This window comes from Anolis sagrei, chromosome 4, assembly GCF_037176765.1.
Source record: "Anolis sagrei isolate rAnoSag1 chromosome 4, rAnoSag1.mat, whole genome shotgun sequence".
Taxonomy (NCBI): domain Eukaryota; kingdom Metazoa; phylum Chordata; class Lepidosauria; order Squamata; family Dactyloidae; genus Anolis; species Anolis sagrei.
The window spans coordinates 234,298,582-234,324,479 of NC_090024.1; the positions used below are offsets into that span (position 1 = coordinate 234,298,582).

The window sequence follows — 25,898 nt, forward strand, 5'->3', positions numbered from 1 at the left end:
GGCAGTCAGAAGCCAGCTTGTGGCCTATCAACAACAGTCACATGGGAAAAGAATAGCACAATAAAAAAGTGCAAGGTGTGAGTACCAGGTTTTGTACAATGAGCAATGCTCCAAACTTAAGAGTGCGTATGTTCATCAAAAGTCTCTGCATATATCCCTGAGGGCCTCAGAAGGCCATACTTCTAGAAAAAGGTTCTTGATCTTTCTCATTTGGGGTGGGGCACCATATGTTGTCTTCACCCAAGGAATCTTGGCTATTTGTGGGTATACATTCGTTCAAATAAGCACTGAGTGTAGTCCAAACTTTTGTCCCAGTGGGGAACCCTTCAAACAATTTTCAAAACTTAAGGAATACATGCATAAATATCCACACCTTAAAAGAATTGTCAATCACATACATCATATTTCCCACAGAACCAATTAGATTCCAGGAACACCTGATTGAGCATCCTTAGTTTGCTCTAAAAAGTTACAGGAGATTGATACTGCAGTAGAGTCTTGCTTATCCAACATAAATGGGCCAGCAGAACATTGGATAAGCAAAAATGTTGAATAATAATTTTCTACTATGGTATTTTGCACTGTTTATTTTACTTGAATGTTTTATTTATTTTATTATGTTATTTTTGTTGTTCTGTATTTTATTTTGCTGTAATGTATCTCCGGGCTTGGCCTCGTGTAAGCCACTCCAAGTCCCCTTTGGGGACATGGTGGCAGAGTATAAATAAATTATTATTATTATTATTATTATTGGATTAAGGAAAAGCCTATTAAACATCAAATTACGTTATGATTTTATAAATTAGGCACCCAAACATTATATTTTACAACCAATCAACAAAAAAAGCAGTTGAGTACATAGTGATGTTGGGTAGTAATTACTGTATTTACGAATTTAGCACCCAAACATCGCAATGTATTGAAACAGGTATGGATCCATGCGGGAGGCAGACTGAGTTAGATAATACAGAACATTGGATGAGCGAAGGTTGGGTTAGCGAGACTCTACTGTACTTTTTAACTGTTACGACTAAATTCCTATGGGACCTGGCGTTTAGAGTATGTGAAGAGACTTGATCTCAAAAGCTTTAGTGGACTCTCCTGAAGTTCATGAGTCCTTAATATCCACTAGGATTTGGTTCTAAGATCCTCCCCGTAGATTCCAAAATCTGGATTCTCAAGTCCCAATGTATAAGTCCCAATGTATACCTTTGTGGGTGTTCCATGGACTCTCCTGAAGCTCATGGGTCCTTAATATCCACTAGGTTTTGGTTCTAAGATCCTCCCTGTAGATTTCAAGATCTGGATTCTCAAGTCCAAATGTATACCTTTGTGGGTGTCTCATGGAGAACATCTCAAAACAGTGCCAGAGAATACATGAGGAGCTGTGAAAGGGCCTGAGACTACACATCTAAATAGCTCATGGCAAAATAAAGGGTTGCTTTTTGGATTTACCCCCAAAATATTTTTACACCATGATTGGTTGACTCCATGGACCAAGAACCTGTAGAAACAGAGGGCCAGCTAGTAATCCAATCTCTATGGACACAGTCTTATATCCCAAAATATCAAGGCAGGAAATCCCACATTATCTGAGTGTGAACTCAGATAACCCAGTTCAAAGTACATATTGTGGGATTTTCTGCCTTGATATTCTGGGATATAAAACTGTGTGGAAGGGCCTTATATCTCAAGCTACAAATCCCTGGCTTCTGTAGAATTTTGCCATGACAATTAAAGTGGTCTCAAGCTGTTACCACTCGAGCGTAGACACCTCGGTGTGTTCATTGATCTGTTATGGCTACAGCTGGCATCCATTCCATTCATGCCTTGCAATCACATCAGTTTTTCTATGCATCACTCAGTATCGATGTTGCACTTATCTATGAGCCATATTGAAGAAAAATTTGGACTTTTTTTTCCCAGGGAAAACCATCGTTGGTGAATGCTCAATGATCTTGTTGAGCTAAACAAACCCTTATTCTCTGCCCTTGGGCCCCTTCTCCCCGGTGCTCTCTGGCTGGAATACACAGTAGGCTAAAAAAATCTTGAGCGAGCAGTGACTGTACGCCTCTTTTCCTGACTCTCGCTCCACTGTTTGTCCAGCCCTCCTCCTCCACTTTCTCAGGAGCCTGCATCCTTTTTCCATCGGAGTTTTGCCCTGTGTGTGTGTGCTGGCTGTGTGTCTCCCTCTCTCACCAGGAGACCCAGGTTTCTCTGGAAGTCAAGAGGACCTGTGTCGGCACCGATATTTGAGAAGCAAAGAACAGGACCTCTGGACCAGGAGAAGGAAAGAGGAGAGTTTTCTTAAAAGCATTAGCTTGTGATAACTATGGCCAGTTTTTCAGCTCTTGGATTCCTATTTCTTTGTCAGCTTTTGGCCACTTCCTCAGCTCAGGTAAGGATCTTTCTTTCTATCTATCTTTCCAAAGCTGGAGCACTGTGGAGCACTTCAGTTTTTGCACTAGCTTCATCTTCAGGAGAACATCCACATCCTTCCTAAAAGAATAAGTTCTCTTAACTTTTGAGTAATAGGCATATGAGACAGCAGTCTTATATGCTGGGGAAAATTCCACTGAAACTAAAGAGACTTGACGTCTTGGTCAAAGTGGAAGAGACTGGATTACAAGACTGGGTACCTGATCAAGGCACAATCATAATGGGCTTTCAAGTGAGTCCTAACTTACGGCAACCCACCTGATTCCACCTGAACACGAGGAAGAACTTTCTAACTGTGAGAGCTGTTCAACAGTGGAACTCTACCCCAGAGTACGGTGGAGGCTCCTTCTTTGGAGGTTTTTAAACAGAGGCAGGATGACCATCTGTTGGGGGTGCTCTGAGTGCAATTTTCCTGCTTCTTGGCAGGGGATTGGACTGGATGGCTCATGAGGTCTCTTTGAACTCCATGATTCTATGATTCTCTGTTCATAAATGGGATAAAAGTCAGTCCTAATTATGACAACCCACCTGATTCCACCTGAACATGAGGAAGAACTTCCTAACTGTGAGAACTGTTCAGCAGTGGAACTCTCTGCCCCAGAGTATGGTGGAGGCTCCTTCTTTGGAGGTTTTTAATTGGAGGCTGGATAGCCATCTGTTGGGGGTGCTCTGAGTGCAATTTTCCTGCTTCTTGGCAGGGGGTTGGACTGGATGGCCCATGAGGTCTTTTCCAACTCTAGATTCTTATTGTAATTGCTTGGACTTGACCCCATGTTAGCCGCCTCGAGTCCTTTCGGGGAGATGTAGACGAAGTACAAATAAAGTTATTATTTATTATTATTTATTTCTTTTACCCTATCACAGTTTTTTTCTTGGCAAGGTTTGTACAGAGAGAGGTTGCCTTTGTCATCCTCTAAGGCTGAGAGAGTGTGAGTTGCCCAAGGTCACCCAGTGGATTTCCGAGGATGAGCAGGGATTTGAACACTCATTTCCACAATTCTAGTCCAATGCTCAAACCATCGCACTATACTGGTAATGAGCAATAAAATTGCTATAAACCAGTGGTTCTCAACCTCCCTAATTCCACCACCCCTTAATACAGTTCTCCATTGTTGTGGTGACCCCCAGCCATAACATTATTTTTGTTGCTACTTCACAACTGTAATTTTTGTTGCTGCCACGAATCGTCATGTAAGTATCTGATATGCAGGATGTATTTTCATTCACTGGACCAAATTTGGCACAAATGCCTGATACGCCCAAATCTGAATTCTAGTGGGGTTGATTGATGCTGTCATTTGGGAGTTGTAGTTGCTGAGATTTATAGTTCACATACAATCAAAGAGCATTCTGAACTCTACCAATGACTGAATTGAACCAGTCTTGGCACACAGAACTCCTATGACCAACAGTAAATACTGGAAGGGTTTGATAGGCATTGACCTTGAGTTTTGGAGTTGTAGTTCACCTACATCCAGAGAGCGCTGTGGACTCAAACAGTGATGGATTTGGACCAAACTTGGCACGAATACTCAACATGTCCAAATGTGAACACTGGAGAAGGTTAGAGAAAATAGACCTTGACATATGTGAGTTGTAGTTGCTGGGATTTATAGTTCACCTATAATTGGGCTAAACTTCCTACATAGAACCCCCATGACCAATAGAAAATACTGTGTTTCTTGATGGTCTTTGGCGACTCATCTGATACCCCCATGTGACCCACCCAGAGGTCCCGACCCCCAGGTTGAGAAACACTGAGATGCCCACCAGTTGGCTGGAATGGGTCCGTCTAAAATGAGCTTATGGACCAGACAGTGATCTCAACAATCATTGTCCTTCTTTAAGGGTCCCTTTCAAATCTATGATACTATATCTGTGTGTGTGTGAATCATATCTATCCATCTATCTCTATGGCTGGATGGCTCTTTGTGAGGAAGACTTTGATTACATTTTCTTGCCCTGATGAAGGGAGTTGGATTGGATGGCCTTAAGTATTTTCTGTTGATCATGGGGGTTCTGTGTGGGAAGTTTGCCCTGATTCTGTCGTTCGAGAGGTTCAGAATGCTCTTTGATTGTAGGTGAACTGTGAATCCCAGTGACTACAACTCCCAAATATCAAGGTCCATTTCCCACAAACTCCATCTGTGTTTATATTTGGGTGTATTGAGTGCTTGTGCCAAGTTTGGTCCGGATCCATCATTGTTTGAGTCCACAGTGCTCTCTGGATGTAGGTGAACTACAACTCCCAAACTCAAGGCCAATGCCCACCAAACCCTTCCAGTATTTTCTGTTGGTCATGGGAGTTCTGTGTGCCAAGTTTGGTTCAATTCCATTGTTGATGGAGTTCAGAATGCTCTTTGATTTTAGGTATACTATAAATCCCAGCAACTAGAACTCCCAAATGGCAAAATCATAATTTTTTGAGTGATGGTCACTCCTTGTGTTGTTAGACGTTTCATTGCCAAATTTGGTGTGATTTCGTTCATTGGTTCTTTTGTTTTTAAGGTACTCATTTTGCACAGAGCATTTTTATATATAGATAGATAATGTAATACAATATAATACTAATAATAATATGATATTACAATTATATATTTTATATTACATGTAATATTACTAATAATATTACAATATAATGATGTAATGGACTGGATGGCCCATGAGGTCTCTTCCAACTCTTTGATTTTATGATTCTAGTACAATATAGTAATATGTAATACTGATATTGTACTATGCTAATAATATACTATATTGTATGTATATTTATCTTGTAAGCCACTCTGAGTCCCCTTCGGGGTGAGAAGGGCAGCATATAAATAAATATTCTAAACATACACACACACACACATATATATGTTTATATACATTTATTTATATAAATATAAATAAATATTCTAAACAATAATAATGCGTCCTTACTACATTCTTTGCTCCTTGTCTCAAATGGTTCTAGATCTGCAAGAGGATCCCCCTTTGATCGTTTAGAGAAGTTATAGTCCTGTAATGAGTTAAAGTAACTCAAAGAATTGCATCCAGAGACATAGCCATGCTTTGCTGTAACACCTTGGTGGGACTGATTGAGAAAAAGACATTTCTAGCATGAGCTTTAGTGGATTCCAGTCCACTTCTTCATATGCCTGGAGTGACAGACACACAGAAAGACATATAGAGACCAATGGGATGAAGAGGAAGTGTGAATTGTAATAGAAAACGTGGATATAACACTTGGGTTTGTTTGTTTTTTGTCGTGTCAGGAGCAACTTGAGAAACTGCAAGTCGCTTCTGGTGTGAGAGAATTGGCCGTCTGCAAGGACGTTGCCCAGGGGACGCCCGGATGATTTGATGTTTTTATCAGGTACCCAAAGCGGCTTACAATAAATATAACACTATGCAAATTAAAGAATGTAAATACAGTAAAATATAAATACAAAAATCAATTCAATCTAGATAATACTTCATCCATCTCTGCTTTACAGCTATCCATTTCGCCAATTGTTGAATCTGAACTTGTCACCCGCAGTGGATTAAACCCCTGTGCCGGCAGGACTGAAGACCGACAGGTCGCAGGTTCGAATCCTTGTGGGAGGCTTCTCTCATGTCCCCGCTTGGGGAGCTGGAGCTGACAGAGGGAGCTCATCCGCCTCTCCCCGGATTCGAACCTGCGACCTGTCGGTCTTCAGTCCTGCCAGCACAGGGGTTTAACCCACTGCGGGTGACAAGTCCAGATTCAACAATTGGCGAAATGGATAGCTGTAAAGCAGGAATGGATGAAGTATTGTCTAGATTGAATTGATTTTTTTGTATTTATATTTTACTGTATTTACATTCTTTTATTTGCACAGTGTTATATTTATTGTAAGCCGCTTTGGGTACCTGTATCAGGATAAAAATAAAGTAAACAAATAAACAAACAATTATGGGCCTCATATAACTGCCCCCAGGTCATGCTTTATGTATTTGTGTATGGATTGTTTTGCTCCCAAATGCCAAGAAATGATATATGGAAGGCGTTTCCACTACATTTGGATTGCTCTGGTTGTTCTTGAAGTTAAAATTAAATTTTGGAAAAAACAAAACCATTATTTATTTTGCCTGCAATGACTCTGTGAGCCACGGAAGCCTCAAAATGTGAGAACCAAAAATAATTACTTTTTTTGGGAGGGCTAATGCATCCCCTCGATCTTCCATAGTTGCCCACTCTTGTTATAAAAGGGCAAAGGTGAGAGATTTTTCATACCAGACTGTAATAAGGCAGTTGCAGGAACGTTGTAAAAAGGGGGACATTATCCCTTGATACATTACATTTATAAAATAGCATTGTTCTACCTGCGTTATTGGGGAAAGGGGCTAAATTTCAAGAAACTCTTTTGTAATGCAGCTGAACAAATGCAAAAAAAAATTGATGTTTAGTATTTTGGCAGTTTTAAAGTGATAATTTTTTTACAATTTTGACTTATGTTAAAATGTGTCTCTTTTTCAGGATCAGCGAAGGACAAACCTTTTGTCCGTGGGTTTTAGAAGATGTAAGGTAGGAGTAATAATGTTTTTGTGAAATGCTTTTTGAGTGTTGCTCAGGGGAATTCCAGACAAGAATCAATCAGTGCCAGCTAACACCTCCCAACAAATGATTCCCCCAGGCAAGAAGCTGCAAGGCATTGGATTCTAATCAACCCTCCTGTTCAAGGAGCTCCACTGGCTGCCATTCATTTACCGGACCCAATTCAAGGTGCAGGTTCTTACCTACAAACCCCTGAACGGTTTGGGACCCGCCTACCTGCATCTCTGTATACGAACCCACACGATCCCTTCGCTCATCCGGGAGGCCCTGCTCTCGATCCCACCAGCATCGCAGGCGCGGTTGGTGGGGACGAGAGAGAGGGCCTTTTCAGTGGTGGCCCCTCAACTCTGGAACTCACTCCCTAAAGACATCAGACAGGCACCAACCTTGGCAGTCTTTAGGAGGAGCTTGAAGACGTGGTTGTTCCAGTGTGCCTTCCCGGAATAATGATCCCATAGCACTTTGTCCTCCAAAGCAGTTTACATTTTTTAGATCTGCTCGTATGCCCTTCCACAAACGCCACTATCACCTTTCGTCCATGTCCCAGCATTATTTCCATTTTAACTTTACATTTGGCCTTCCCACTGTTTTTAATTGCGTGTTGTCTTATTGATAATGTTGTATATTTTATTGTCTATGTTTTATTTTAATTGCTTGTACTGTTGTTGTTTTGCTTGTATTGTTGTATTTGGGCTCGGCCTCACGTAAGCCGCACCGAGTCCCTTGGGGAGATGGTAGCGGGGTACAAATAAAGTGTTGTTGTTGTTGTTGTTATTATTATTATTATCGAGGTGGCCAGGTGTTCCATCCTGGACATTCCACAGATATAGAAACCTCACTTGCCTAGTTTCCAACAGACCCCTCAACCTCTGAGGATGCTCACCATAGATGTGAGTGAAACGTCAGGAGAGAATGCTTATGGAACATGGCCATACAGCCTGGAAAACTCAAAACAACCCAAACCACAGACTGTGATCTGTGGCTGGCAAACCACCTATGGTGTGCTTTTGAGCATCACAAGACAAATTTCAGCAAAGTACACTTTGTGTGCTTATAATCTGTAAATGCGGTCTAGGAAGTGCAAGGAATATTCAGAGGTGGTTTTGCTAGTTTCTTCCCCTGAATTATAGCCTGTGTCATCTGGGATTCCTTGGCGGTCTCCACCAGTTGACTCTGCTCAGTTTCCAAGATCAAAAAAGAAAAAAAAAAGTTCCTTGAGGATTTATTTTGCACTGTTGAGGACTGTGGCCACCCTACTCACTCTCACCTCTTTCTTTACCCTAGAACACAAAGAGACGCAACTGGATGGCAGCAAGAGATATGCAGAAGTACAGGCGGCGTTATCCCGTAAGGAATCTCACTGTCTTTGGCTAGTTCTGGCTTGAGTCCCATCGGGTTTGAGGAAGGCGGGGTAGAAATGCCATACCTAAATAAGTAGTAGTACTGGTGCAGCATGAAGAGCCCCAAGTTCTGTAAACATCAGCTTTGAAAACAGTAGTCCATGGTGGTTGTCTTGTGTATGAAGTGTTTATCTTATTTGGGTTGTAGTCCAGACTTTAAATGAGTGGGGGGATTAAGGAGCTGCATTGGCTTAGCAAGGGACCTTGTAAAGCTGCATTTTTGCATCAACCGGTGTTTGGGGAAGCAGAGGGTGCTTAAAGATTTCCCCTGACCCACTTCCTGTGGACTGAGAGCAATGAAACTTGGCACAGTTATGAGTCCTTCTCTCCATAGTTTCCACATAGAGACACACACTTCTCCCATCTTTTGAAGCAACTGTAAATACCTCGCTTGTAGGTTGCTCCAAAAGCCATGTTGTGACTTCGGAAATTAGAGTCTCATCCTCTGAAAAATGCTTGCCCTTCAAAAATAATTTCGTTGTTGGAAAGAAGTAGAAGCCCGATGGTGCGAGGTTGGGTGAATAAGGGGGATGCAGTTGAATTTCAAAGCCACCAGAGCATGCTTCCGTTTGGGCAACATGTGAGTTGTGGACTGGTGCATTGTCTTGCAGAAGGTGAGCATGTCATGTTTCTTGGTTTTGATGGTCTCCCACAATTTCCGCGGCAGTGAAGCATAGTATGCCCCAGTGATCATGGTACTTTTTGCTAGGGAATCCATCAGTACTACTCCATGCTAGTCCCAAAATACTGTGAGCATGACCTTGCCTGCCAAGAGTTGGCCACGTTCCTTCTATGGAGGTAGTGAGTCATGATGCTTCCATTGCATCGACTGGATTTTAGTCTCAGGATCAGAGTGATGGACCCAGCTGTCATCCTGTGTGATCGGTCTGTTGAAAAAGTCCTCCTGGTTTCCATGGCACATCATCAATAGAGCTCGAGCGCATTCCTGCTTCTGAAAAGGTGTGAGCAGCTGGGGGACCTATCGAGCGCATACGTTATGCATGTGAAGATGGTCTTGGATTGGAACTGTTTGCACAGAAGTCTGACCACATTTGAGTTGATGATTCCAGTTCTGGATTACGTCATATGATGGGGAATCATTACCATAAACCTCTTTCATCTCATTGAATGTCTCCTTTGGCGTGTGGCCTTTCAAATAAAGGAACTTGAGAACTGTTCTGTATTCCACTGGGTCAATCATCAAACCTCACACCACTTCAGCACCAGTAAAATCAAGACCGTTATTAGTTCTGAGTTGCAAATTGGCACGTATCCTATAGAGAGGTATATCATTGCACATGTGCAGTTTCAGCATCCTGTGATAAACAGAAGTGGGTCAGGGGAAATCTTTAATGAATACCCCTCATACACTGTAGAATTATTGCAGTTTGATACCACTTTAACAGCCAAGACTCAGTGCTATCTGAATCATATAACTGAGGGTCGTTCCCAGATGGTGAAGCTGGGAGATGCCTGCTCGGACCCCTGGCCTTTGACCTGTGGGGTCCCGCAAGGCTCTATCTTGTCTCCCATGCTTTTTAACATCTACATGAAATTGCTGGGAGAGGTCATCCGGAGTTTTGGAGTTAGGTGCTATCTCTATGCAGATGACACACAACTCTACTACTAATTTCCACCTAACTCCAAGGAGGCCCCTCGAGTGCTGGACGAGTGCGTGGCCGCTGTGGCTATCTGGATGAGGATGAACAAGCTGAAGATCAATCCCAACAAGACAGAGGTCCTCCTGGTCGATCGTAAACCGGATCGGGGTATAGGGTGGCAACCTGTGTTAGACGGGGTTACACTCCCCCTGAAGCCACAGGTCCGCAGTTTGGGAGTCCTCTTGGATTCGTCACTTACGCTTGAGGCTCAGGCGTCCGCGGTGTCCGGGAGGGCTTTTGTGCAATTGAGACTTGTGCGCCAACTGTGACCGTACCTCGCAAAGGCTGATCTGGCCGGGGTGGTCCATGCCTTGGTCACCCCTAGATTGGACTACTGTAATGCGCTCTACGTGGGGCTGCCCTTGAAAACAGCTCGGAAATTTCAACTGGTCCAACGGGCAGCAGCCAGGATGTTAACTGGTGCTCCCTACAGAGAGAGGTCAAGCCTCCTGTTCAAAGAGCTCCATTGGCTGCCGTTTATTTTCCGAGCCCAATTCAAGGTGCAGGTGCTTACCTACAAAGCCCTAAACGGTTTGGGACCATCCTATCTGCATGACCGCCTCTCCGTTTATGAACCCACGCGTTCTCTTCGCTCATCCGGAGAGGCCCTGCTCGCGATTCCACCAGCATCGCAGGCGCGTCTGGTGGGGATGCGAGACAGGGCCTTTTCTGTGGTGGCCGCCCGACTCTGGAACACCCTCCCAAAAGACATTAGACAGGCCCCTATGTTGGCTGTCTTTAGGAAGAATTTGAAGACTGGCTATTCTGATGTGCCTTTCCAGAATAGGAAAACTCCAACAACATGTCCCAGAAGCACTTTATTAGAGTGTAAGATTGCTTGCACACTGCACTTACCCTAAAATCCGACATACCACCTGTCACATCCGCACTTTTAATTTGTACCCATTACATTTGACCCGGCCCCAGTTTTATTGTGTTTGGTATATTGTTTTATTGTTTTGTTGTTTTGATATTGCTTTAACTGTTTTGATTTGCTTTAAGTTGTGTATTTTTTATGCTTTGTTTTGCGGCCTTGGCCTTTGTAAGCCGCATCGAGTCCTTCGGGAAATGCTAGCGGGGTACAAATAAAGTTAATAATAATAATAATAATAATAAATGATATAAATAATAACTGATGAGATTGTTTTTTGGTTTTAATAACTATTTTGATATTTGGTGATGTGCTGTTTTTAATATGATATATGTTTAAAGTGTGGTTTTACTATTGTAGCTGTAAGGCATTGAATTTTTGCCATTATCTATGTGTAACTGCTTTCAGTCCCCCTAGGGGTGAGAAAAGTGGTATATAAATGCTGTAAATAATAATAAATAATAATATGTATTCTGGGACTGAAAATCAGGTAATATAATTGGGTTCAGACATATCCACAATGTCAGGTAACTGTAGTCCAGACACTGAGGTCTTACTGTATGGATTGTTCATGGATATGTTTGTTTGTTTAAAGAAATCGCTGCTTCCACCGCCGTATTCAATGATTCTTTCTTTTCTTTCCCTTTAGGATTTAGAAGAAACGGATGTAGAAGAGGCAGAACTGTGGAATCTAAGCTTTTACAAAAACGAGATTCGTTTCATGCCTAACGGTATGGCTTTCTGTATTGTTTTGTTTTCAAAAGGAAACAGTGGCTGTCAAGTTGTGTTTTGCCCCTTGGCCCTCGACGCAGGATTGAATTGTGTGTTACTTGAAAAGGGATTCTCCTTCCGCCCCCTTTTCTCAAATAAGGCAGACAGGCAGAGAGCCGGCAGTCAGTCTCACTCATATTAAATATCTGAAAGCATATATATCTCCTATAGTTGTTTTCTTCCTGGGCATCCAAATTAAACAGGCATTGGGAAGCCGTTGAATCTTGCCATTAAGAGGGACGTGATTTCCTCTTCTTCCCTGGAGGCGAAGGCTTCTTCCTTTCTCTTTAAGTACTTACGCGTCCTTCCTTGCAGTATGTCACAATTAATTTTTTCTTTGCAGCTGAGTGAGGCAGGGAAACTTCTGCTTCTCCAGATGTTTTTGGATCCTAGCTCCCAGCAGGTTGGGGATAATGGGAGATTCAATCCAACAGTGCCCATCCCACTGTGAAATGCTTTCATGTCAACAAAATCATGACATCAAAAATCAAAGCTTGTCTCCAGGCAAGTCAGTCCCTTTGTATAATCCTGGGGAAGAGAAAGTTTGGGATCTCTTGAAAGGATTTGCTGGTGTTGTATCCCAAAGCAGAAACACCTCTGTACTTAACCACCACACCAGTCCAATATAATCAGCAAGCAGTTTATTAAAGAATATATCAAAACAAAGCAATAAAAATGATAAACAGTATAGTCCAAAGATGTGAAATAGTTCATTAACTTCAAGGTACAAAGGTAGAATGCAAAATCCAAGGATGCAAAATCCAGATAAACCAAAACAACATGAAAATCCAATACACAGAACTCCAGAATAATCCCTTAGACTTGGAAACAGGAACTTGGCAGACTTAGAACATGAAACTAGAAATTCCCTTGACAAAAGCTTGCTGAAAGATGTTCTTTATCCTCTAACGTTGTCCAGACTAATCTAAAATCTTTTCCTTGTGTCATATAAAGCTTTTCCTGCCTCATAAACCATCAAGAAATCTGGGTTGTTGTAGGTTTTTTCGGGCTATATGGCCATGGTCTAGAGGCATTCTCTCCTGATGTTTCGTCTGCATCTATGGCAAGCATCCTCAGAGGTAGTGAGGTCTGTTGGAACTAGGAAAAAGAGTTTATATATCTGTGGAATGACCAGGGTGGGACAAAGGACTCTTGTCTGCTGGAGCTAGGTGTGAATGTTTCAACTGACCACCTTGATTAGCATATAATGGCTTGACAGTGCCTGGAGCAAACATTTGTTGAGAGGTGATTAGATGTCCTTGTTTGTTTCCTCTCTGTTGTTGTGCTGTTGTAATTTTAGAGTTTTTTAATACTGGTAGCCAGATTTTGTTCATTTTCATTTTTCCTCCTTTCTGTTGAAGAAATCATTTACCTTTACACCCAAATAAGGGCCTAACATTGTGAAAATTGCCTCTTGTATTGTATCTTAAAAGAGAAGACCCGGGGGAATGGGCCATTTTTGAGGGGAAGAATCAGAACTTAAAAGCCAAGTGTCACATATGTAACACTTCCCATTGAGTGATCTCGACACGATGGTGTCAGAGTCTATATCAGAGAGCAGGGACACGTCCGATGTTTTCCTATACTATTGGTCATGGTAAATCTGAGAAAACGAGATAATAGGCACAATCACCATTGGCGGGCATGGGAACTCGCCCTAAGTTTATAAAGTTTTGTCTTCTATCACCTGGCTCATTAACCTCTGCACCTGACAATTCATCCTCAGGAGTCAATTCCCTAGAGAAAGACTTCTCTGGGTCCCTTTCAGGAATTTGGCCTTCAGACTCTACAGGAGAAACACAACATTTATTTTCAAGACTTGAAACCTCAGGCCTTTCAGCAAAGCCAGGACTTGAAATCTCAGGCCCAGCAAAACCATCATCCCCAGTGACATCAGACACAATCACTGACTGAAATACAACAGGGGGTCACAAAACAGGGTCCTGGGACCACATCTGACCCATAGACTGTACTTTACCCATCAGTGTTGTAGATGGTTGTCAGGGATAGTGGCAGCTATTGCTGTCCACATATATGTCTGGCATGACACTCTTTCCACTTCCTTATTTATTTATTTATTTAAAACATTTATATTCCGCCCTTCTCACCCCAAAGGGGACAGCATATAAACGGCAAACATTCAATGCCGGGACACAGATTCACATAGAATACATACACATTAAAAAAAAATCAAAATATTAAAATACACCATTTAAAACTGTCCTAGTCATCCGCCTCAAATCTAATTGGCCTGGTCATCTTTCCTATTGCCGCTTTATTGCCCTGTCCCGAAAGCTTCGTCCCACAGCCAAGTTTTTACTATCCTTCCAAAGGACAGGAGGAAGGGGGCCAACCTGATCTCACCAGGAAGGGAGTTCCATACCTGGGGAGCAATCACCAAGAAGACCCTGTCTCTCGTCCCCACCAATCGCGCCTGTGACAATGGTGGGACGGAAAGCAGGGCCTCCCCGGAGGATCTTAATCTAATGGTCGTGTTGGAGGTGGTTTCAGCTGATGTTACTTGGCTATATGGCAAGCAACCTCTATTGTACCTCTTCAGCACAACCCATATAAGGCAAATGCAACTTCTCTAATTTTTCATGACAGTCCTATAATACAAGGTCTACTCTTCTTGACCCCAACCATCATGGAGAGGACACATTTCATGATATTGTGTAACTGTTCTGGATGTTAAGTATGCCTGGCTTGGCCTTCCTTTCTCAGACGTGAAAGAACTAATATTCAGAAGAGCATCCATAGTTCATTACCAGGATGCTATCTGGCTTCATCCACAACCCAGCAGTAAGTCAGGAAGGAGAGAGAGTCAGTGAATGTATGGAGCAGGAGCACCTTCTGCTTTGCTAGGGTAGATGAAAGGCATCAGGCTGATATTGGAGCTCCCAGTGGCGCAGAGGGTTAAACCCCTGGGCCGGCAGGACTGAAGACTAACAAGTCGCAGGTTCGAATCTGGGGAGAGGCAGATGAGTTCCCTCTATCAGCTCCAGCTCCTCATGTGGGGGGACATGAGAGAAGCCTCCTACAAGGAGGATAAAACATCAAATCATCCGGGCGTCCCCTGGGCAACGTCCTTACAGACAGCCAATTCTCTCACACCTGAAGCAACTTGTAGTTTCTCAGGTCGCTCCTGACATAACAAAAAAAGGCTGATACTGCAGAAAGTTCAGGATTCGGAATGAGGAAAGGAGAAAGTCATGGAAGAAAGTGCATCATTACCATTTATTTACATAGCACTATCATTGTATTTGCACTGTATTTTACAAGGAGAGACCCCTGGTGGTGCAGCTTGGATCCAGAGAGCGGGGTGAGCTTCCGCTGTTAGCCCCAGCTTCTGCCAACTTAACAGTTCGAAAGCATGCAAATACGAGTAGATCAATAGGTACGACTCCGGCGGGAAGGTAACGGCACTCCATGCAGTTGTGCCAGCCACGTGACCATGGATTTGGGGGATTAGATGGCCTCCCCTTTACCCAATTTAGTTGTCCATGTTGCCTCAGAAAATTGGGACACTTTTTTCTTGTTTTCACATCATGCAAATCCCATTTTTGTGTTGTTGTTGGCGATGAGCAAGAGACCATGAAACCATTCAGAGCATTTGCACCTTGACCATTGGAAGTGATTTATTTTTACATATTTAATTTTCTCATTCTTCCTCTAGGCCTCTTTATTGATGACCTTCTTGAGAAGTGGCAGAAAGACTATGGAATTCTAGAAGAAAACCATTCCTATATCCAGTGGTAAATATAGTAAATTAAAAGGGCAATGGCCTACAGGGAGGTGGTCTGAACTGCTTCCCACATTTGGATGGTCTCATTTCCTCCTTTCTTTTCCTCTGTCCTTTCTCACACTTATGCCAGGGCATATTTCAAAAGATAGATAATACATTTCGTTTGGGTGGGCCCTTAATGGAAAAATGGGATTATTTGTCTTTGAGTATTTTTACGTGTTAACTGCCTCTTTTGTATCTGTAAAAACAGTTACATCCATGACTGCTGCTGTAAGCACCATAGTTTTTAGTACAATTGGCCCTCCACATTTGCAAGTTTAACTTATTCACAAATTTGATCTATTTATTTACTTATTTACTCACTATGTTTATGTACCGTTTTTCTCATCCCTGGGAGCGGCTCAAGGCGGTTTATAACATACTAATGGCAAAAATTCAATGCCAATATACATGTAAAAACAAAAATCATAATAACTGAGCACGAACATATAACTATAAATCATTAAAACCATTAAACATGAGACATAAACAACATTTAAACATTAAAACGAAGCATTAAAAACATCTTAATATAAATATTAAAATCACATGATCCAAAAATTGTAGCCATAACCATTCCGGTTGTCATTGCACATATTTCCTAATTAATTTTTGCACTGCATTATTTTATTAACCAAAGGTTTAGTCCCACAACCATGTCTTTGGGTTGCTGTGAGTTTTCTGGGCTGTATGGCCATGTTCCAGAAGCATTCTCTCCTGACGTTTTGCCTGCATCTATAGCAAGCATCCTCAGGAGAGGATGCCTAGCCTTTAGAAAGAAAACATGTCTTTGTTTTCTTTCTAAAGGCTAGGAGGGAGGGCGCTGATCTATAATCACTGGGGAGACAGTTCCAGAGCTGAGGAGCCACCACTGAGAAGGCCCTGTCTCTTGTCCCCACCAACCGCACTTGCAAAAGAGGCGGGCCCAAGAGCAGGGCTTCCCCAGAAAATCGTAATCTCTGTGATGATTCATCAATTATTTACTTACTTAGTCTGAGGATGATGGTCCTCCGAGTGTAGTATCCTGGCAGTGGGTCCGTAGGTGACTGTGGAGCCCTATTCTTGATCTGCATCTTCTCCCACAGTGAGGGCATCGGTTTCCAGGTGGAGAGCGGTCCCGGTCGGAGTTGACTTGACGCGCCTTCCTCTTGGCACATTTCTCTCTTTTGCCCTCCTTTCGTGCCTCTTCAAATTCTGCAGCACTGCTGGTCACAGCTGACCTCCAATTGGAGCGTTCAAGGGCCAGGGCTTCCCAGTTCTCAGTGTTTATGCCAGAGTTTTTAAAGTTGGCTTTGAGCCCGTCTTTAAATCTCTTTTCCTGTCCTCCAACATTCCGTTTTTCGTTCTTGAGTTTGGAGTAGAGCAACTGCTTTGGGAGACGGTGGTCGGGCATTCAGACAATATGGCCGGTCCAGCGGAGTTGATGGCAGAGGACCATCGCTTTAATGCTGGTGGTCTTTGCTTCCAGCACACTGACATTTGTCCGTTTGTCTTCTCAAGAGATTTGCAGGATTTTTCGGAGGCAGCGCTGATGGAATTGTTCCAGGAGTTGCATGTGACGCCTATAGACTGCTATACGCCTGTGAGACGTGGAGGGTCTACAGACGTTTCCTCAGTATGTTATTTCTGGGAACTCCTAGGTCCTCCAGCACAGTTCTATGTCAATATTTGGTAGAAAACGACCATTCATATAAAGCCTGGAGAACATAGGGATTCCTGGAAAGAACATATTTACCAGACTTGCAAGTAATGAAATCCACAGAAGTTGCCCTGGAGGACTTAGGCATTCCTTGAGAGGCATTCTCCCTGATTTGGTTTTGTTAAATAATAGTGTTTTCCCACTTTTGCAGTGTTCCTGTTACTTTATAACACAGCAGCAAAAATGCCTTGGGTGGTTGTAGGTCTTTTTGGGCTATATGGCCATGTTCTAGAGGCATTTTCTCCTGACGTTTTGCCTGCATATATGGCATGCACCTTCTGAAGATGCTTGCCATAGATGCAGGCAAAACATCAGGAGAAAATGCCTCAGAACATGGCCATATAGCCTGAAAAAACCAACAACCCAGTGATTCCGGCCATGAAAGCCTTCGACAAAAAAGGCCTTGTCTGCAGTCAATTCTCAAAGGCTTGCTAGAATAGAAAGGACTTACCTGACCACTGAAAAGATAGCAAAGAAAGAGCCACCCCAAATTCTTTAAGGAGATTATATTCCTACTGAACTCCAGAACAAGAAGTAATATAGTGTCACTTCTAATTGTGTTGGAAGTGCCTAGAAGAGGACAGTGGCCTTTGCCCTCCTTTGAACTACAGCCTGTCATTGTCCAATCAAACTCAACGTGATGTTAGGTCTTGCTGGTCATTCAATCTGCATTGTTCTTGACAGGGATATAATTTCTTTCTTTCTTTCCAGGTTGTTTCCTTTGCGTGAACAGGGGATGAACTGGCGGGCAAGGCTTCTCACCTGCCAAGAAATTGAGGTAGGGGGTCTCCCAGAACTTATTAAAATGCTGGCTCAAGGACCACACTTTCCCTTCGTTGTAAAATTCTCCCATTTTCTCTACTACTACTACTCTGAGAAGGAAGAACATCTCTGGCTGTAAGACCTTAGGACCCATGTTCCACTTATGAACAAATTGTATTTTCATTTAGGTTCTTGTGGGTTTTTTTGGGCTATAGAGCCATGTTCTAGAGGCATTTCTCCTGACGTTTCGCCTGCATCTATGGCAAGCATCCTCAGAGGTAGTGAGGTCTGTTGGAATTAGGACAATGGGTTTATATATCTGTGGAATGACTGGGGTGGAGCAAAGAGCTCTTCTCTGCTGGAGCTGGGTGTGAATGTTTCAGCTGACCACCTTCATTAGCATTTGAAGGCCTGGCTGAGCCTGGGAAAATCTTTTGTTGAGAGGTGTTAAGATGTGCCTGGTTGTTTCCTCTCTGCATCTATGGCAAGCATCCTCAGAGGTAGTGAGGTCTGTTGGAAGTAGGAAAATGGGTTTATATATAAGTCTACATGGGGACCACCAAATGCAGCATTGCCCAAACACGAATCAAGGAACATGAAAGGCACTGCAGACTACTTCAACCAGAGAAGTCAGCCATAGCAGAGCACCTGATGAACCAGCCTGGACACAGCATATTATTTGAGAACACAGAAATGCTGGATCACTCCAACAACCACCATGTCAGACTACACAGAGAAGCCATTGAAATCCACAAGCATGTGGACAATTTCAACAGAAAGGAGGAGAGCATGAAAATGAACAAAATCTGGCTACCAGTATTAAAAAACTCTAAAATTACAACAGCAAAACAGCAGAGAGGAAACAACCAGGCACATCTTAACACCTCTCAACAAAAGATTTTCCCAGGCTCAGCCAGGCCTTCAAATGCTAATGAAGGTGGTCAGTTGAAACATTCACACCTAGCTCCAGCAGGGAAGAGCTCTTTGCCCCACCCCAGCCATTCCACAGATATATAAACCCATTGTCCTAATTCCAACAGATCTCACTACCTCTGAGGATGCTTGCCATAGATGCAGGCGAAATGTCAGGAGAAATGCCTCTTGAACATGGCCTTATAGCCCGAAAAAACCCACAAGAACCTAGTGATTCCAGCCATGAAAGCCTTCGACAATACATTGTATTTTCATTTGTATATACCTTTTTAAAAACTGCATGCTCTATATCATGCATGGGCAAACTTTTGCCCTGCAGGTGTTTTGGACTCCAACTCCCACCATTCCTAACAGCCTCAGGCCCTTTCCTTTTCCCCCTCAGCCGCTTAAGCGGCTGAGGGGGAAAAGGAAGGGGCCTGAGGCTGTTAGGAATGGTGGGAGTTGGAGTCCAACACACCTGCAGGGCAAAAGTTTGCCCATGCCTGCACTCAACATCTTTTTGTGCATTATGTTTGCCAACATTTCCATTTCTCTGAGCACCTTTTCATACTATCTACACTTTCTACGTGTATTTTTTGGGGGAAGTGTTCAAAACTGGGAAGAATGCAAGAGGATTAAATCCTATTTCTTTTGTTCTGGGAAATGCACATTACGGAAAGTAGTATTAAAACATAAATGAATAGCTTTTATCTCTCTGTACCTGCTTATAAGCAGCTTTGGATTGCAGCAGAGCCAACAGTGGAAGGGAAAGTGTCTCCCCTTTAATTCTCTCTGTGTGCCATTTCTCTGATTAAAACACTTATAGAATCATAGAATCAAAGAGTTGGAAGAGACCTCATGGGCCATCCAGTCCAACCCCCTGCCAAGAAGCAGGAATATTGCATTCAAATCACCCCTGACAGATGGCCATCCAGCCTTACCTGTTTTCTTTTGTTTTAAAATGGGGCTGTTCAAAATCTTGCTGTTTGGGCACCATCACACAATCATGTTGCAGCATTCAAACTGAAACCCCACCTCCCAAATCAAGTAGTGAAGTAACACCAAAGCTGGGGACAAGTTTTGGGGGGAATAAAGGAAAAACAATGATAGGCAGTTGCTAAGGTACAGACATCCAACTTACATGCAACTCATACCCCGAAAAAACCTACATAAACCCAGTGATTCTGGCCATGAAAGCCTTCAACAATACAACTCATAGTTATTTATTTATCGTGTCGGGAGCAAACCAAACAGTTGTATTGCATTTTTAACAAACCAAACAAACAAAACACAAAGTTTGCAAGCTTTGGTAGTTGGTTAAATGTCCTTTGACCAGTAGCTGGCCACTTGGAGTGCCTCTGGTGTTGCCGCAAGAAGGTCCTCCATTGTGCATGTGGCAGGGCTCAGGTTGCATTGCTGCAAGTGGTCTGTAGTTTGCTCTTCTCCACACTCGCATGTCATGGATTCCACTTTGTAGCTCCATTTCTTAAAGTTGGCTCTGCATCTCATGGTGCCAGAGCGCAGTCTGTTCAGCGCCTTCCAAGTTGCCCAGGGGGAGTCTCTCATTTGGTATCGGCCATTGATTGAGATTTTGTGTTTGAGCCTGCCACTTTTGGACTCTCGCTTGCTGAGGTGTTCCAGCGAGTGTCTCTGTAGATCTTAGAAAACTATTTCTTGATTTAAGTCGTTAACGTGCTGGCTGATACCCAAACGGGATGAGCTGGAGATGTCACTGCTTTGGTTCTTTCATTATTGGCTGCTACTTCCCAGAAGATGTCAGGTAGTGCAATACCAGCTAAACAGTATAATTTCTCCAGTGGTGCAGGGCGCAGAAACCCCGTGACAATGCAGCATGTCTCATTAAGAGCCACAACTACTGTTTTAACGTGGTGAGATGTGTTCCACACTGGGCATGCATACTAAATAGGCTGAACTGAGTTGTTCACAGGTGCTGTCCAAAAGCACCCATGCATACTCAGCAGCAGAGTTCATAGTTAAGAACAGGGTACTTTTGGTGTACTTCAACTCACTCCTGGTGTGAGAGAATTGGGTGTCTGCAAGGACATTGCCCAGGGAACACCCGGATGTTTTGATATTTTACCATCCTTGTAAGGAAGACACCATCAAAGCCCTCCCAACAGATGGCCATCCAGTTGGAAAGGAGCCCCAAAGGCCACCCAGTCCAACCTCATTGGGTGGTAAATGAAGACACAATCAATGCCTGCCTGACAGATGGCCAATCAGTTGGAAGGGAGCCCCAAAGGCCATCCAGTCCAACCCCCTTTGGCCCCTTAAATATGTGTGTGTATCTGTCTGACCATCCACCTACCTACCTATCTATGTTCTATCCATCTACCTTCTGTTCCATCTATCAATGCCCCTTCCATATGTCTCTTCTGACTATTGTTTCATGCCTGGAGTTCCTCTGTTTTCTGAGGTCCACAGCAACGTGTGGCAGGGGATGGCTAGTCATGATATAAAGTCCCTTCATTTCCCACACAACCTCTGATTGAACAAGCAGTATTCCGTGTGCCTAATGTATAGGGGTTTTTCTTTGTCATTTAGGCCTTCAAAAAATCTAAGGAAGTGATGGACAGGTTTGTCCGGGCTTACAAGCTCATGCTGGGGTTTTACGGAATTGACCTGGTCAACGAAGAAACGGGAGAGCTGAGAAGAGCGGAGAACTGGTGCGAGAGGTTTGAGAACCTCAACCGGTAAGTTGATCCACTAGCTGGACATCTGCATTGTGTTGCATATGCATGCATTTCTCGGTGCTTTTCATTGGATGCCTCAATTATCACACAATTAGCATGGTTTTTGTTTTGTTTTGTTTGTGTACTGTATGGCTCCTGTATCAGCAGGACCATAGCCATGGTTTCATTTGACAAAGTAGGTCACCTCTGGGCATTTTTGTGCTCGTCCAGTGTGATTATATTGAGTCCCCTTGGGGAGAAAAGGGGGTTATAAATAAACCCAATTATCATCATCTTCATCATATGGTGTTTCTGCCAGAAATTGTGCTGGAAGATTTTATTTATTTATTTATTTACAGCTTTTATATTCCGCCCTTCTCACCCCGCAGGGGACTCAGGGCAGATTACAGTGTACACATATATGGCAAACATTCAATGCCAATTTTTGACATACAAACATATACAGACATACACAGAGGCTATTTAACTTTTCTGGCCCCTGGGGAGCTGTCGCTTTCATCGTCCATCTGCGATGCTGATGAAGCACTTCCGCATTCCCTCATCCTTCCCTTCTGGAATGCTTTGCTGGAGTCTTCTTTATGGCCTCATAAATCAGTTAATTTAGCCTCCCCACACTTTAAGGTGGTACCTTATTTTCCTACTTGACAGATGCAACTGTTTTTTGGGTTGCAAAGGTTGACAACAGGCTACACACAATTGGTTGGAAACCCACTCCAACCCGGGCTGGCTTTGAACTCATGACCTTTTGCTCAGAGTGATCTTAATGCAGCTGACACTCAGCCAGCTGCGCCACAATCCCTAGCATATTCTAAATAGACAATCTTTCTAAACATTTTCTGGATACTTCAGCACTTCTTCTGCCAGATTAGGATTCCCCTGATATGAAGTCTAACCGTGTCCGACTCTGGAGGGTGGCGCTCATCTCCATTTCTAAGTCAAAGAGCTGGTGTACGTAGACCCCTCCAAGGTCATGTGATTAGTATGATTGCATGGAGCACTGTTACCGCCGAAGTGGTACCTATTGATCTACTCACATTTGCATGTTTTCAAACTGCTAGATTAGGAGAAGCTGGGGCTAACAGCGGGACCTCACCCCACTCATAGAATCATACAGTTGGACCATCCAGTCCAACCCCTTGCCAAGAAGCAGGAATATTGGATTCAAAGCACCCCTGACAGATGGCCATCCAGCCTCTGTTTAAAAGCTTCCAAAGAAGGAGCCTCCACCACACTCTGGGGCAGAGAGTTCCACTGCTGAACGGCTCTCACAGTCAGGAAGTTTGTCCTCATGTTCAGATGGAATCTCCTTTCTTGTAGTTTGAAGCCATTGTTCCACATCCTAGTCTCCAGGGAAGCAGAGAACAAGATTGCTCCCTCCTCCCTGTGACTTCCTCTCACATATTTATACATGGCTATCATGTCTCCTCTCAGCCTTCTCTTCTTCAGGTTAAACATTCCCAGCTCTTTAAGCCGCTCCTCATAGGGCTTGTTCTCCAGATCATTTTAGTCGCCCTCCTCTGGACACTTTCCAGGTTGTCAATATCTCTTTGATTGTGGTGCCCAGAATTGGACACAATATTCCAGGTGTGGTCTAAACAAAGCGGAAAAAAGGGCAGCATGACTTCCCTGGACCGAGACACTATACTCCTATTGATGCAGGCCAAAATTCCCTGTATTTGAAGTGCCAACCTTTTGGTCAGCAAGTTCAGCAGCTCAGCGTTTAACCCACTGTGCCACCAGGTAGCCCATGAATCAATCTAGGCTTCTTTTATTAATACTGGTTGTTTCTCATAGGTTCTCTTGGGCTTTGCTCATTCGTAGACTTGCCATACATCAGGCCTGCACAACTTGTGGCCCTCCGGGTGTTTTGGACTTTAGCTCCCAGAATTCGTGACCATTGAGCAAACTGGTTGGCGTCCCAAACACCTGGAGGGCCACAGGTTGTACATTGAAGCTTACTTTGATGGCAACCAGACAGTTTCAGATATTGTACAGTATCAAAGTGTTCATTCTTCCCTCTCCTTCGCTCTTCTCTTCTTAGGTACAGCCACAACAATTTACGGATCACTCGCATCTTGAAATGCTTGGGAGAGATGGGATATGAAAACTATCAGGTGCATCTAGTGCAGTTCTTCCTGACAGAGACCTTAGTTCATCACAAGCTCCCCAATGTGATGATGAGCGCCTTAGACTACTTCATGTTCACGGTCCGAAGCAAGGAGAAGCGGCGCGATTTGGTTCATTTTGCGTGGCAGAACTACAAACCCAAGCGGGAGTTCAGCTGGGGTCCACACAAGAAACTCCGGAAATTCAAGGCTAAGACCCTGGAATTGGTGGCCAGCTCCAAGGTGGAGAAAGTCAACGATGAAGACGATAAAGAGGTCCAATTGGAAAGGAAAGCTCTTGCGGAGGAGAGCGGAGCAGAGAACGAAAACCTCAAGGAATCCAAGAAGAGGAAGCTGGAAATGAGCAAATTAAGTGGGGAGTGCAATGGAGTACTGAACAGTCCCACTGATATTGAGAAGATCTCCTGCAATCTCAAAGAGTGTGTGATCGATCAAAAAAGCCTGGGCGGTGGTACAGTTACAGAAGAGACCTCAAGCGCATTGGTGTCTGAAGGAGGCGATGGAAGCGGTGCAAACATAAAGGAGTCTGAAACAGTCAGTACGGTGATTAAAAGGCGAAAAATGGAGGAGTTGGCACCGGGAGAGGATGCTGCAAGGATGTCTGAGAAAGAAGACGCCAAGTTGAGACCTTCCAAAGATCAGGAAACAACGTCTTCCGACGTTGAGAAGACCAACAAGGTTTGCCAAGATGAAACCAAAGTAGATGCTGCTCCTTCTGCGACCAATATGGCCGACGGCAAAAGCACAGGCGAGGACTCGCTGGTTGATTCCCAAACAAGTACGGTTAATGATCTTCCACCCATTAGCCATACTGTGGACAAACCTCCTAAACCTGAAACTACCTCTTCACCTGAAAAGGAGGAATCTCTGACCTGTGATAGCCAGCCAGTTGTTGAAAGAGAAGTTGATGCCAAGATAGGTCGAAAAGAGGAGAGCGCGGAAGAAAAAAAAGAGGACGATGCGCATAAGAACGTAACGGCAGACCTGGAAAACACTATAGCAAAGCCTAAAGAAACAGAAAACATTATAGAAAAGCCTGAAGAAACAGAAAATACTATAGCAAAGCCTGAAGAGACAGAAAATACTATAGCAAAGCCTGAAGGAAAATAGCTGCCCCATTTCAGGGTGATGTAGGGTGATGTAGTCCCGCTGGTGCTAAAGGTGCTCACAGGCAGCCTCAGTCTGCAGCTTGTGTGGTTTGTTCTTCCCATGTTTAAAATATATATATATATAAGTGTTTATAAAGCAGGAGGAATCGACCTCAGAAGGCATTGTGGTCTTCGTCAGATTTGAGCAGAGCATACCTGCCCAGTTTGCAAAACTAGAAGTGTTCTTAAAGGTGTTACGAAACCAGGGCGAGTGAAATAGACTTCCAAGTGGTCAGTCACACTCTCCCAGGAGTTTGTGGGAGTGCAAAAGAAATACTGTTTTAAAATAAAATTAAAATGTTGTGGTGAAGGGAGGGGGCACTTGGTGGGGAAGCACATTTGGGGTTCTGGCTGCCTCTATGCAGCACATGGGCACGTCTCCGTTGTAAACCCAAGTTCTCATAGGTCATGAATTTGGGGTAAAGAAAGCAGTGAAACTTGATATGTTCCGCTCTTTTAAAATGTTCTCTTTCTGTTTCTAGTTTTTAAATATCTCGAAAGAGTACTGATTTTAAATAGAAAAATGAACATTAAGGGCGAGGCGCAAAAAAAATACAATTTTGGCCACTTTGTGGGCACTTTTTCCAGCATTTGTTAAATCAACTTGGTTTGTGTTAAATAAAAGTCTTAACTTTTGGATGCAAAGTTTTGGTAGTCCTCTTCATCTTTCAGTTGGTCAGAATCAAGAGGAGGGAAATGTAAGAAGTAAGAAACTGGCCATTCATTCCCTCGTCCTTTTAATTTGGAAACAACAATCCCCAATGAATTCTTGGTTTTCCTTCATCTGTTATCTTCAATACATACAACACGATAACTTATAATGCTTTGTCGAAGGGTTGTTGTAGGTTTTTCCGGGCTATATGGCCATGTTCTAGAGGCATTTTCTCCTGACGTTTCGTCTGCATCTATGGCAAGCATCCTCGGAGGTAGTGAGGTTACCTAGCAACAACCCAACTTATAATGCTACTATACTCATAGCAGATCGAAGTTTCAAGTGCTCAAAACATATCATTTACAAGGTTTTACTATATTAATCATAGGTAAAGGTTT

At 43.3% G+C, this 25,898-nt stretch overlaps 1 protein-coding gene across 2 annotated transcripts in view; it reads left to right on the forward strand.

Moving 5' to 3' along the window:
- The first annotated feature begins 1,959 nt into the window (after window positions 1-1,959).
- COL9A3 (collagen type IX alpha 3 chain) overlaps window positions 1,960-25,898 on the forward strand; it is a 102,877-nt gene continuing 78,938 nt past the window's right edge. The window contains exons 1-8 of one of the 2 annotated variants that reach the window (XM_067468227.1): window positions 2,051-2,398; window positions 6,923-6,970; window positions 8,285-8,347; window positions 11,582-11,663; window positions 15,380-15,458; window positions 17,898-17,964; window positions 21,426-21,574; window positions 23,616-25,493. In XM_067468227.1, coding sequence (XP_067324328.1) covers window positions 2,333-2,398; window positions 6,923-6,970; window positions 8,285-8,347; window positions 11,582-11,663; window positions 15,380-15,458; window positions 17,898-17,964; window positions 21,426-21,574; window positions 23,616-24,810 — 1,749 coding nt within the window. In that variant the 5' untranslated portion in view covers window positions 2,051-2,332 and the 3' untranslated portion in view covers window positions 24,811-25,493. Of the gene's footprint in view, window positions 2,399-6,922; window positions 6,971-8,284; window positions 8,348-11,581; window positions 11,664-15,379; window positions 15,459-17,897; window positions 17,965-21,425; window positions 21,575-23,615; window positions 25,494-25,898 lie in introns of those variants that run through there. The other variant, XM_060771973.2, reaches the window with a different exon arrangement.